The following is a 14,057-nucleotide window of genomic DNA, read 5'->3' as shown; positions in this document are numbered from 1 at the left end:
TTGACATCGGTCGGGTTGCTGCTTCTGTTGTAAATGGCCTAAGCCCTTCCTAAGAGCTAGGGAAGGGGACAAAGAACTACAACAACAACAAGATTCCATTTATTGAGCGCCTTTCACATCGGGAGGACGTCTCAAGGCGCTGTGCAGTTGGGTCAGGACCCGAGCAGGGGGGAAATGGTCAGGGTGAGGGGAGGGAAGGGAGGGAGCGAGGAGGGGGTAGAGAGTCGAGAGGGGAGCTGAAGGCACGGTCAAAGAGAAAGGTCTTGAGACTGGCCTTGAAGGAGGAAAGGGAGGAGGGGGCGAAGGCACTGGGGGATAGAGTTCCAGAGACTAGGGGCTGAGAGGCTGAAGGCCCGGCCACCGATGGTAGGGCGGTTAGGGCGGGGGATGTGGAGCAGACCGGAGCCAGAGGAACGGAGGGTATGGGCAGGTAGGTAGAGGGATAGTAGGTCGGAGAGGTAGGAGGGAGCAAGGCCGTGAATGGCCTTGTAGGTGAGGATGAGGATCTTGAATTCTTGAACTACCTACCACATTGAAGAGTTATTAACAATTTAGTTCAGGTATGAGCTGGGCAGGTCGGCATCTGTTGAACTCTATCCTACTCTCCCTCACTGCCCCCCCCCCACCCCTCCTGGGCAAAAATAGGTCAATGTTGTGAGGTGGCAGTGAAAGCAACCTATACAGGAATGATGTAGTCTAATATAGAATTATACAGCACAGAAGGGGGCCATTCGGCCCATCGTGTCTGTGCCGGTTCTTTGAAAGAGCTATCCAATTCAATCCCACTCTCCCGCACTCTCCCCATAGCCCTGTAAGTTTGTCCTCCCAAATAATTATCCACTTCTCTCTTAAATGTTGTTATCAAATTGGCTTCCACAACCCTTTCAGGCAATGCATTCCAGATCCGTACAACTCGCTGTGTGAAAACATTTCTCCTCACCTCCCCTCTGTTTCTTTTAAAACTACTTTAAATCTGTGTCCTGGGGTTACTGACCCACCCACCAGTGGAAACAGTTTCTCCCTGTTCACCCGATCGAATCCCCTCATAATTTTGAGCACCTCTATTAGTGCTTTAAAAGAAAATCTTGTTCAAAGTGAATGTACGGTTGTGGACAATTTACAATATTGGGTCGGTGTAGTAGGCAGAATTCAGGGCAGTAACCGACATGGATGTATATGCTTGCAAACCTCAATGTTGCTTTACAATGTTTAGTTGTTGGAGACTTTCATGTTATTTCTGTAGATTTACCTTAAGGTTGGTATTCACTGTGTGAAGTAAACATCAAACTGGGTTATTCATTTAAAAAAACACACTGCTGTCAGTACAAAACAAAACTTGCGTTTGCTGTGTGATGAAGTGCAGAGCTTAAACCAATTCTCATATATGTATGCGTGGGTGTTTTTTCCCTTTGCAGTTCTATGGAGAAGTCCCAGAAAATAGGATCAATATTGTTCTGGCAAACCTGACAGTGACTGATAAGGATCATCCCCACAGTCGAGCTTGGAATGCGGTCTATAAAATTACTGGTGGGGATCCTACTGGTCGTTTTGGCGTGCCCACTGATCCCGTTAGCAATGATGGTCTGGTGACGGTTGTCAAGGTATGTGTTCTGCTCACTTTTCCCAATTCAGCTTCAAAGTAAATGCCTGCTCCTTCTGGGCGCACTGTGCGTGAAACCCATTAGCTGACATTTCTTCAAAATAAATGCAATCTTTTTTACCTCCCCCCCCCCATTCACGTGCTACATTTTAACAAACTGTGCATTTCACTGGGAGCAGGGATTCTTCCCACTCAGCTTCTGTTAACCCTACAAGCCAAAGCCTTAATATGTAGAAATATTAATAATAATCGTGTATTTGATATAGCGCCTCATCACAGTCTTTGAGACGTCTCAAGGCACTTCACAGAATGTACTGTAAAATGAATTTGTGGGCGACATGTGGGGTGGTCCTAGCTGGACAAGCAGCAGGCTTGCCAAGCAGTGCTTTTAATGGCAAGCTATGCAGTTTTAGCTGGTTAAACTCCTGGAGTTGCTCCAATGCACACTCTGGTCCCTGAACCTGTGCCTGATAATCTCTGGAATTAGATAAGCAGGGCGTATCTCTTCATTGGAGAGAGAGAGAGACACAGAGTGCTCATTCCATTCTAATATACAGGAATTTCCATGTGTCAGTGGGACACATGGAACTCCGTCTGGTTTAGATTCTGCTCTTAAGCATGTTGATGGGTTTCCACACGTGTCAGACACCTGGCTGATCAAAAAAAATACATTCATGTATAAATGCAGCTGTATTGATATAAAATCAACCTTTACAAGGACTACTCCACCCATAACTGGTCTGCCCTTCTGTGGATGAGTCGATAGTCGTTCGCCCACAAATATACAGTCAATTCACTTTACAGTGTGTTCTGTGAAGCACTTTGGGACGTCCTCCCGACGTGAAAAGCGCTATATCAAATGCAAGGTTTATTATTATTATTATTATTATTAGAACCTCTATCCATTCTAGGTCACTCCACCTTGATTTCACTGCTGGCTGCTTGTAATTTTCGAAGTGAGTCCTAGAACTTAGGACGTAGGAATTAGTACACAAAAAAAATACTTAAGGTCCATCCATTTCGCCTTTGTGGTAGTCGCTTGTTGCAATAATGTAGATGTGGATAGCTTGCGAGGTATGTGAATATCATTTGTTCCATAATTATGGTAAGCTTTGTAATCTTGCTCATAAGTATTCACTTCACGTGGCTATTGGGATAATTAGTGAACATAATGGCTCCAGATGGCACATCAAGCTGTGGAGCCCGGTACGTTTTACTGATACACGGTGATCATTAACTGCTAACGGGACAGTATGCTTTGCATCAAGCTTTCATTTTCCTTCAATATAAAACACATTTGCTGACGTTTCTTCAAAATACATTCTCATTTCTTCAAAATCGAGCTCGTTCAAAACTCTGCCGCCCGCATACTGACCCGGACCAAACTCCGCACCCTCATCTCCCCGGTTCTGGCCAGGCTCCACTGGCTCCCCATCACTGAACGGATCGACTTCAAGATCCTCACACTCGTGTTCAAATCCCTTCACTCTCTGGCACCTCCCTACCTCTCCGACCTCCTCACTCCCCAAACCACCACCCGACGCCTCCGCTCTACTGGCACCGGCCTCCTGCTCATCCCTCGCACCCTCCGCACCACAATTGGAAGTCGCGGTTTCAGCCACTGAGCCCCAAAACTGTGGAACACTCTCCCTCAATCCCTCCGCCTTGTACCCCCACCCACCCCCTCTTTCACATTCTGAAAACCTTTTTGACCAGCTACTGTTGAGCGCTCTGAGACGCTACCCTGCGTGGAGGGCGCTATATACGTGCAAGTTGTTGTATTTCAAGAGTTACTTAACATATGAATAAAATCCTTGTACAAGGTCCATAGCACCTTTCACGTCAGAAGGTTGGTCACAGGATGTGCTGAAACCAACCACTTGCTCCCTCGACCCCATCCCTGCCCCTGTCCTTACATCCCAGCTCCATCTCCTTGCCCCTCTACTCACAGACATCATAAATCTCTCCCTGTCCACTGGCACCATCCTACCTCTTTAAAAATGTCTGTCATCACTCCTATCCTTAAAAAAACTCTCCCTGGACCCTGCTCTCAAACTACTGCCCCATCTCCAACCTCCCTTTCCTTTCCAAGGTCCTGGAATGAGTCGTTGCTTCCCAGCTTCACTCCTTCCTCTCCCACCACTCCCTTCATGAATCCCTCCAAAAGGGGTTTCTGTGTCGCCCACCCTAATCCTAATGACAAAGTGACAAATGACATTTTGTCCTATCTGTGACCAGGGCTCCGTCTGCCTCCTCGTCTTCCTTGACCTTTCTGCTGTCTGCGATACCGTCAACTACTCTATCCTCATCCACCGCCTCCCCTTTCACCTCAATCTTCATGGTTCTGTCTTTGACTGGTTCAGATCGTACCTCTCACACCACCTCCACTTCATCTCCACAAACGGTTTGTCCTCTAGCCCCCGCACCGTCTTGGTCCCCACTTTCAAAGCCCTTTGTGGCCTTGCTCCCCCTACCTCTTCGACCTCCTAACCCCCTGTCAACCTGCCCACTTCCTCTGCTCAGCAGACGCCAGCCTACTTCGCATCCCCTGCGGGCAGTTCTTCAGCCACTCTGCCCCCATCATCTGGAACTCCATCCTGCAGTCCCTCCGCCTCATCAACTCCCTTGCTTCCTTCAAGACCCATCTCAAGACCCTCCTCTTCGACCGTGCCCTCAGTCATCCTCCTTCCCCCCTTGCCCTCCACTCTCCCCGATCCCAACCCCTAGGTCGAGTCCGAAACACTGACTGTCCAGCGCTTTGGGACGTCCTCCCGACTTGAAAGGTGTTATACAAATGTAATTTTGTTGTTGTTGTTGCTGTAAAGTGTAGTGACTGTTTATTTATAGGCGAGCACCGCAGTCAGCTTGTGCAGAGCAATGTCCCACAAACAGCCAGTGACAGACCAATCTTATTTGGGGAATTGTTGACCAGGGCCCTGGAAGAAACCTCCTTTTCTTTTTCAATAGTCCCATGGGATCTTTATTGTCCGCCTCCAACAATGTACCCCCTCCTCTTACCCCCCCCCCCCCCACCACCACCACCACCACCACCCTGCAGCAGCAGCACTAAACTATATGGGTTCCATGTCCCAACATGGGGATTGAACCCGCAACCTTCTAATTCTGACCTAAAGAGAGAGTCTGCTACTAACCGAACCAGGCTGAAGCATCTGATCCAGATAATGAGTTCATGCCTAGTATTGGAAGAGAATCTCTACAGCAGTAAAAGCCTTGAGCTTTCAGAATTTACATTTATGTGCAGAATTTATTGAGGTCCTGATTGAAATCCTTTTTATTAAGAATTTATTGTTTGGAGGAGAGGGAGATCATAAAGCTCCTGCTTTCCCTTCAGAAGCTCTCTGCTTAATGTACCTCTGCGCCTATGGTCACCTCCTTTGCCTCTTCTACCCCCCACTCAACCCCAACTCCCTCTCTTCCCTCCTCCCCCCACTACCGCCTGTATTGCCATTTATAAAGCACTTAGAGACATTGTTCTCCTTGAAGAGCACTGTATAAATTCAAATTGTTTTTGTTCTGTTGAATCCCATTCATTAAAACATTAATGGCCAACAATCATCCAGATAAAATTGGTCCTTCATTCCATAGCTCTTTGTAGGACATTGCTGTATGCAAAGTGGCTACTGTATTTGACATCGAAACACAGTCACTCACTTCACAGTGTAATCCTGTGAATCACTCTAAGACATCTCAACAGTGGGATAAGTAGTGACCTCAAATGCAACAAGTATTATTGTTATAAGGATAATAGTGCAACCTGGTATTAATTTGCTTGCAAGCAGTTATTAAAACCCCAACTAAAATCTGCGTAAAGTTGAGAGGAGGGGGAAAGGACCTGACCCTGTAAGATTAAATTCCCACTTCCCGGTGGCTAAATTTGTAGCAATAATAGTAATCCTTGCATTTGGTATCGCGCCTTATCACGTTGTCGATGCCTCAGAATTTTTCACAGGACATACTGTAAAGTTATCCGATTGTGTGCGTGTCTGGGGGGGGTTTGGCTGTGGATTTAAAAAGCGTTTTACTGCAAATGCAGGTTTGAAATTTACAGGGGATGAATTCTGCAGTTGTTACACAACCAGGACATTACAAAAGTATGTTGTTGACGGGGATCATGTAGGATTAGGGATGCTATGCTGATAAAGAGCAAGCCAAAGGTCACAGTCAATTTAAAAAAGTACCCATTAAGTGTTGGATGCTGTGCTTAATGCATGGATATTTTGATGCTGACATGCAAAGAAGGAGATGATTTGAACAGCCACATTATGGATCATTTTTATCCTCGGGCGTTTTAATTTTGAATGCTGCTTATTTTGTTTTTCAATACTTCACCTAAACATCTATGTTTAGAGATGCAAAGGGCAACTTCAGGACAGACTTCAGGAAGGTTTTCTCATTACGCAGAGGAGGAGGATGACTTTAACGACTGCCGATTTAAACAAAACGCAGCAGCCAATTTGCACACAGCTGTGCCCACAAGCAGTCGTGGATTGAGTGACTAATTTATTTTATTTTTTTGAGGGATTACTTCCCCCGGAAAGCCATCTACCAATCGACTTAACAACCTGGTTCCTACTTACTGCTGGGTATGTGGCATGTGGAGTAAGAAAAGTTGCCTAAGGTTTTGCTCTGCTCAGGAATCCAACCCGAGTCCTCTCGCTTGTGAGGCGAGCGCTAACCACTATGCTACAGGATTCCAAGTGAGAGACCTGAGTTCAATTCCAGACAGGGCGAAACCTTGGGCAAGTTTCCTTACTCCACACAGAGCCTAATAATAATCCCTCCAAAAAAACAAAAACAATAATTAAATTGGTCATTTTCAATCTACGACTGTTTGTGGGACGTCCTCCCGACGTGAAAAGTGCTATATCAAATGCAAGGATTATTATTATTTTATTATTCCATGAGGCGCGTAGCGTATATCTTGTATGTATATGTGTGGAAAAGAATGTATACTAAAGAATCTTTGTTCTTTCCCTCCCTCGCAGCCTATTGATTATGAAATGAACAGGGCCTTTGTGCTGACGGTGATTGCAGAAAACCAGGTTCCTCTGACGACGGGTATTCAGCTTCCTCCTCAGTCAACAGCCACAGTCTCCATCACGGTCATTGATGTGAATGAGAGCCCGTATTTTATACCAAACCCTAAACTCATCAGACAGGAAGAGGGGCTTCCCGCAGACAAACAGTTAACAGTGTTCACGGCTCAGGATCCGGATCGTTACATGCACCAGACTCTAAGGTACAGTTTTTATTCCTCGTCCAAACACTGGTGACCAGGTCTCCATCCGATGTGTGGCTGGAATCCTGTTAATATTTTATAGCTTCTGCAACCCTATTGACCCCATTGCTTTCTTCACTCGCCTGATTTATGTCCCTAACCTCTCTACGCCATGATCAGCAGGCGAGCTTTGAGTCATTCTGCCTTTCAGTACCCTGGGGCGTCCTTCCGACGTCAAAGACACTCTACAAATGTAATTTTGTTGTTGTTGTTTCACCCCAAAAATATACAGTCAGTGTATTCTGTGAAACACTTTCAGTCTCCTCAACAACATGATAAGGCGCTAAATCAAATGCAAGGATTATTATGTTATATTTAATTTTGCTCTGCTTCTTCCCTGCTACATTTCTCCCTCTACCCGACCTGCCCCATCTTGAGAGAGGGAGTCAGCCTGGTTTAGTCGTAGCACTCTCTCTCACCTCTTGAGTCAAGTAGGTTCAAGGGCCTTGTTGGGATTTGGACTCATATAATCTTGGCTGACACTCCAATGCAGTGCTGTGGGGTGCATTGCCAGAGATGCTGTCTTTCAGATGAGATATTAAATCGAGGTCCAGTCTGTCTGTTCAGGTGGACGTTAAAAAATCCATGACGCTATTTGAAACGAGAAGGGAGTTTCTCTCAGCCAATGTCCTGGCCAGCAGTAAAATTGGTCATTCATTCACTTTGTGGCTGTTTGTGGGAGGGACGCTGCTGTGTGAAAATTGGCTACCACATTCGTTCACAAAAAGCACAGTAAATGAGCTTCATAGTAAGTACTCCTGAAGTGAAAGGCGCAATATCAAACGCAAAGATTACCATTTTAAACCTCTTTGGGTTACGTAATGGCAGTGCAATGTGCCTGTATTGTGACCATCATTCTGTAAAATTCCCCTATGGAAGCTGCCATTGGAATTTATTCCCTTCCAAAAAAAATGCTTAAAATCTTCCCATTTTAATTGTAGGAATTATGGCCCAAGGGCTATTTGGGATTTCAGTGTGAATGTGAAACCATTTCTCCTTCTACCTCTGCTCTCTCCCGCCCCCACCCCACACGTAAATCTGATTGAATATAAACTACAGGGAATAAATGGCTTCCTGCATATTTATAAACCTCTGCGATCGACGCAGAGTGTGGGTGAAGGAGGCCCTCGAGGGATTGAAAGGCACAGTGTGTGGGCGTGGAAGCTGGAAGTGCAATTTCAGCACTGTCTGGAAGAAGAGGGCCGTTTACCCACAGAGCACACCAGTTACAGTGAAATCCTGTGAAGGCACTTCACAACGTCTCGACGGAGTGATAAGGAGCTGCACCGAATGCGAGGATTATTTAAATGATCCTAATCCTAATAATAATCCTTGCATCTGATATAGTGGCTTATAACGTCTTCGAGACGTCTCAAAGCACTTCACAGAATACACTGTAAAGTGAATTGACACTATATTTTGTGGGTGAAACGCGGCAGCCAATTGCGCCCAACAGTCTCCCACAAATTGTCATGGATGGAGTGACTAAATACTTGCGGAGAGCACAGGTAATGGTCATAATGATACCATCACCCTCACTCTGCACCATCGCTAGCTGTGCCTTCAGCCACTAATCCCCCGAAACTTTGTCTCAATCCCTCCCTCTTTGTCCATCTTAGATCGCAGCTGAAGACCTTCCTCTTTGACCGGGCCTGCGGTCACCCTCCCTTCTCTTCACGCTCGGTGTCCTCTGCGGTTAAGCGCTCTGAGATGCAAATTGTCGTCATTGCTTGTGGAATCGATCCACTTTAGAGTGAACGGGCAAAAGAGTAATGTCACCTGAATTCGATTTCCTTTTTGTTACAATTTTTCAGGTATTCGAAACTCTCAGATCCTGCAAACTGGCTCAGTATCGATTCAATCCATGGCCACATCACCACGATCGCCACCCTGGACCGCGAGTCTCCCTATGTTAATAATAACATGTACAATGCCACTTTCCTGGCATCAGACAATGGTACGTGGAACGCTTTCTCTCTTTGCTCATTATTGCGGTATTCTGTGCTGTTGGGTCAAATGCCTTATTTTTTCAACATGCTCATTTGTCAACAAGGGAGTTTCTCTCCCAGTGCCCAGGCCAACTATCCTCCAATTACAGCGATTGGGGAGGGAAAACTGATGGTGTTTGTGGGTTGAAGGCAGGGAGGAGGGGAGAGGATGAATAAGGAGGAATCGGATTTTAGGAAAAAAACTGCAATAATGATTAACGTTTAATTGCGAAGACTTTGGAGACATGATTCATTGCTCACGTAAGCTGATGATTCTCTCCTCCGCTCACGAGCTGTGGTTCAGATTCAAAAGCTGGAGATCAATTCTCCTTGTTCTCCGGTGCCACACGAGCGAATTTGGGTTGAGAGAAAGGGTTTGACGTTGCAATGTATTCCTTTACAGATTGGTTGCAGTGCAGCTGGAGTCAGTGTGAGTGAGCAATGAGCTGTTGTGTGGTGTGAGCTTCAAATTTTTGATGCTTTGAACAAACGCCTTAAAAATAAATTCTCTTTTGGCGAATTAGAATGTGACAGCTTTGTGAAACGCTAGAAGATTGCCTATGGGTTTAGGAACATAGGAACAGGAAGCAGACCTTTCAGCCCCTCGAGCCTGTCCCGCCATTCTGTTAGATCATGGCTGATCTCCAAATACCCGTCTTTGCTCCATATCCCTTTAGACCCTGACCTAACAAAAATCTAACCACCTCAGTCTTGAAAATATGGATAGATCCAGCATCCACAGCCTTTTGGGGGGAGAGAATTCAAGATTTCCACTGCCCTTTGCATGAAAAAATGCTTCCTGTTTTCCTCATTTCACTCCTAAATGACCTAGCTCTTAATTTAAAGATTATGGCCTCTTCTTCTGGATTAGAGGAAATACAAGCAGAGGGAGTGCCAATCTAATCTTGTTTTATTTGAAAACTCTGTCCTATGGTTTGTGTGTGCAGTTCTTAACTGGGGTGGGTGGGGGGTGGAGGGTATTTAAGGCTGTTCTAGCCTAAATGTTTTTCTTTGTTTAAGTAAAAATTTTTTAAAAATTGTATTATATCCATTACCGTTTGGTGTGTGCTTTAACCCATTCACTGACTTGCCGAGGTCTGGAAAAAACAGCGTTGGAGACTGTGATGGTGTGTAGGGTATAGGTAAAATGTGCTTTTTGTAAGAAGCACTTTAATTACGTTAGAAAGAGAGAGAAATTCATTTTTGTCTCGCCCAATGCAAAGCATCGACCTCCTCCCCCTAACCAATGTCGTAAGTCTGTGTCATTGTGAAGGGAAGCTACGATACCGTTTACTCATTCCTATCTTTGTGCAGGTATCCCTCCTGCAAGTGGAACAGGCACACTGCAGATCTACCTGCTGGACATCAATGACAATGCCCCAGTGGTATCCCCTCAAGAGGCTTCGATCTGTGAGAGGCCATATCCTAGTGTCATCAACATCACGGCTGTAGATGAAGACATTGATCCAAATGCTGGGCCCTTCGCCTTTGAGTTACCCAACAGACCAGTACACGTGAAGAAGAACTGGACCATAACTCGCCTGAGCGGTAAGAAAGCCAGGGCATACCTTCAAAGCCTAAATAATGTTGGGGAACATTTCTCTCAGCACTGGGTCAGAAGGGTTGTGGATTCAAGCCCCTCCCCCCCATAGGACCTTAAAGTCTCAGTCTGGGTTGACACCCCATCTCAGTGCTGCATTGTCAGAGGTGCCACCCTTCTGATGAGAAGTTAAACCGAGGTCCCGACTGCCTGCTCAGGAAGACGTTAAAGATCCCATGGCAATGCTCAAAAAGAAAAGGGAGTTTCTCCCAGTGTTCTGTCCAACAACGCTCCAGAAAATAATTGTTCAGTCACTTCATGGCTGCTTGTGGGACTTGACTGCATGTAAATTGGCTGCCACATTCAGCTACAAAATACACAGTCATAACACTTCACAGTATAACCTGTTAAGTGTTTTGACAGCTTCTCCTGATGCGAAAAACGCTATACTAAATGCACGGATTATAACAACAGTCCTATGAATGTTAAAACTTCAATTAATGCACTAATTCATTTGTGTTTATTGTGTGTGTTTTTTTAATTAGGAGATTATGCACAGCTGAACCTCAAAATCGGGATTGACAACGGTATCTATGAGATTCCTATAATAATCACCGACTCTGGAAATCCTCCCATGTCAAACACCTCTGTTCTTCTGGTGAAGGTTTGTCCTTGTGATGAAAATGGGGACTGCACTTCCATTGAAGCTATAGTTGCTGCTGGATTAGGAACAGGAGCCATTATTGCCATCCTCCTCTGCTTCATCATCTTACTAAGTAAGTACCTGGAACTGTTCCTTTACAGTCGGTGTTTGACATTGGGTTAGGTCAGCCCGGCTCAGTTGTTAGAGTTCGAGTTAGAAGGTTGAGGGTTCAAGCCCCACGTCGGGACTTTGAACTCGCAGAGTTTAGGCTGAAACTTCAATGTATTCCTGGAGGGTGATATTAAAGATCTATCTGAAAAGGGAAGTGAGTTTCTCCCGGTGTCCTGGCCAAAAGTCCTTCAGATTAAATTGGTTGTTCACTTCGTGGCTGTTTGTGGGACGTTGCTGTGCGTAAATTTGCTGCCGCGTTCGACCCCAAATATACAGTCACTGTATTCTGTGTGTCAAAGAGAAGGGTTTTGAGACCTGCCTTGAAGGAGGGAAGGGAGTGAGGCGAAGCGACTGTGGGATGGAGTTACAAAGGGTGGGGGCAGAGAGACTGAAGGCCCAGCCGCCAATGGTGGGGCGGGCCAGGCAGGGGCCATGGAGCACATCATTGAGACTATCAAAGCAAATAGTCCAGGTTTGAATACCATCTCTCAGCAGCGCTGTTTTACATTGGCTGTTCCCCACCTCTTGCAGTCCTGGTTTTGCTCTTTGTTATCTGGATGAAGCGACGAGACAAAGAACGACAAGCGAAGCAGCTGTTGATCGATCCCGAGGATGACGTGAGGGATAACATACTGAAGTACGATGAGGAAGGAGGCGGAGAAGAGGATCAGGTGAGATGAAACGCGCCAAAGCACATTTGGCTTATCTAGTGCACTGCCAAACTCTCTGAGACGCTGCAACGCGTGAAGGGCAAATGCCAGTTTTTCTTGTTGTTGTGGCCTATTTAGTGCTGTTGCTCCACACAAAAAGTAAGTTACGCCCGTGGAGGCAAGATTGCCAAGGTTTGTGGAGTCTCCGTAGAGTATTGCTTGGCGCACTCGCCTCGCAAGCGAGAGGACCCGGGTTCAATTCCAATGCAGGATGAAACGTCAGGCAAGTTGTTTCCTTCCTCCACACGCCTGTTTACTCAGCAGTAAGTAGGAACCCAGTTGTTAATCGATTGGTGGATTGCTTTTCCGGGGTAATAATCCCTTCATAATAATAGTTTGATCACTCAACCCATGACTGTTTATAAGACGCTGCTGTGCGCAATTGGCTGCCGTATTTTGCCCACACAATGTACAGTCAATTTACTACAGTGTAATCTGTGAAGCGCCTTGAGACGTCTCGAAGACGTGTTAAGGCGTTACATCAAATGCAAGGATTATTTTTGTTATTATTATGACACTCTTGTATGTCCGCAGGACTATGACCTGAGCCAGCTCCAGCAGCCAGATGCCATGGAACCCGATGCTATAAAACCCATCGGAATCAGACGTGTTGACGAACGGCCAATCCACGCTGAGCCTCAGTATCCTGTCCGATCTGCTGCTCCTCACCCCGGCGACATCGGGGACTTCATTAATGAGGTAAAGACTGTAATCAGACCAAGGGTGCGCTTCTAAAGGTTTTTAAAAAAAAATTCTTGAGAGCTTTCAGGTGTCCTCCCAACGTGAAAAGCACCCACAAAATTTTCGCCCACAAAATATACCGTCAATTCACTTTACATTATATTCTGCGAAGCGCTTTGGGACCTCTCAACAACGTGATAAGGCGCTATTATCAAATACAGGGATTATTATTATTATAAGTGCCGCATCAATGCAAATTCTGGTGCATGTGCATATACGTGCAGGTAATAGATTGAGAAAGGACAGGACTGCTTTTGTCCTTCCCTTCTCTCTCTCCTATTCCCTCCCCCGACCATCACCCTGTCATTTTACCCGCTACACCTCACCCTTGGTGCCCAAGTAGAAAAAGGAAAAAAAAGTCAAAACCTCCTTCAAGAGAGAAGACGACTCGACAAAATGCTTAACCTTTTTTTTAAGAGTTGGCCAAGTTAATGAAATCAGAGCGGAGAGAGATTCTTTAAGGACAAGCAAGTTGAATAGCTTATAAAAATCTAGGTATTGGTGTTGCACACAAAGTCTGTGGTGGGAAAGGGCTAATACGTAGGGCTAATATAATTACGCAGCTTCGCCCTGAGATCGTTTTGTGAAATGTAAAGCGTTTATTGGCATTGCTAATTAAAAATCAGTCTTGTATCCTGAGAATAGTTGAGGGTGCACTGAGATTAATGGTATGTTTGGGGGAGCGGGAGAATGTGGAGGGGGTGGAGCAGTGGTGCAGAAGGGGGAGAGGAAGGAGTGAGAGCAGGACAAAGGTACTTCAAAATATAATGTCATTTTATCAGGTGAGATTAATTTATAAAAAAATCCATTACCCAGCAAATCAGAATTGTATGGCTTAAATGGAGCTGAATAGCAGCCCTGCAATCCCATTACCATGGGCCAGTTGAAACGAGATTTTTTTTTAAATAGTCTGAAAATTGTAAATTGATACATCTGCTCCATCCTTTCAGTCTAATTAATTTAATACCGCATAAATCATTGGTCTAACCCACAGCCTCTCTGAAGGAAGAGAGTCGTGAGGTTTCTGTCTTTGATGGTGGCAAACAAGAGGAGGGGGGAGAGTTAATATCTTAATAAACGGAATTAATTCTGCAGTTTCGTGGGAATAATTGGGGAATGAATGAATACCAGATTTTCAGAGCTGTGTTATTGCAATGAAGAAATGTTCGAGCCTTTAATATCTTTTCAAGCCTTGTCGTATTGAATCAACCCATGAATGTAGCAATAATCATAATCCTTGCGATTGATATAGCTTGTTAGTGCATTGTCGACACGTCTCGAAAAGCGCTTTGTAGGATTTTCCCGTGAAGTGCAGTGACTTGTGTATTTTGTGGGCGAATGTGGCAGCGAATTTGCGCACAGAAG

The 14,057-nt window shown here is 45.4% G+C and overlaps 1 protein-coding gene across 2 annotated transcripts in view; it reads left to right on the top strand.

Annotated features, from left to right (window-relative positions):
• Nucleotides 1-14,057, top strand: part of LOC103179705 (cadherin 2, type 1, N-cadherin (neuronal)) — an 88,531-nt gene that overhangs the window by 73,554 nt on the left and 920 nt on the right. For both annotated transcript variants that reach the window (XM_042331857.1, XM_007895088.2), the window contains 7 exons: nt 1,416-1,601; nt 6,607-6,860; nt 8,714-8,856; nt 10,202-10,435; nt 10,973-11,203; nt 11,773-11,912; nt 12,486-12,650. In XM_042331857.1, the coding sequence (XP_042187791.1) occupies nt 1,416-1,601; nt 6,607-6,860; nt 8,714-8,856; nt 10,202-10,435; nt 10,973-11,203; nt 11,773-11,912; nt 12,486-12,650 (1,353 nt within the window). The remainder of the gene's footprint in view (nt 1-1,415; nt 1,602-6,606; nt 6,861-8,713; nt 8,857-10,201; nt 10,436-10,972; nt 11,204-11,772; nt 11,913-12,485; nt 12,651-14,057) is intronic.

The sequence above is a fragment of the Callorhinchus milii genome, unplaced genomic scaffold (assembly GCF_018977255.1).
Source record: "Callorhinchus milii isolate IMCB2004 unplaced genomic scaffold, IMCB_Cmil_1.0 Scaffold2, whole genome shotgun sequence".
NCBI lineage: Eukaryota > Metazoa > Chordata > Chondrichthyes > Chimaeriformes > Callorhinchidae > Callorhinchus > Callorhinchus milii.
This window is presented reverse-complemented; position numbering and strand designations above follow the sequence as displayed.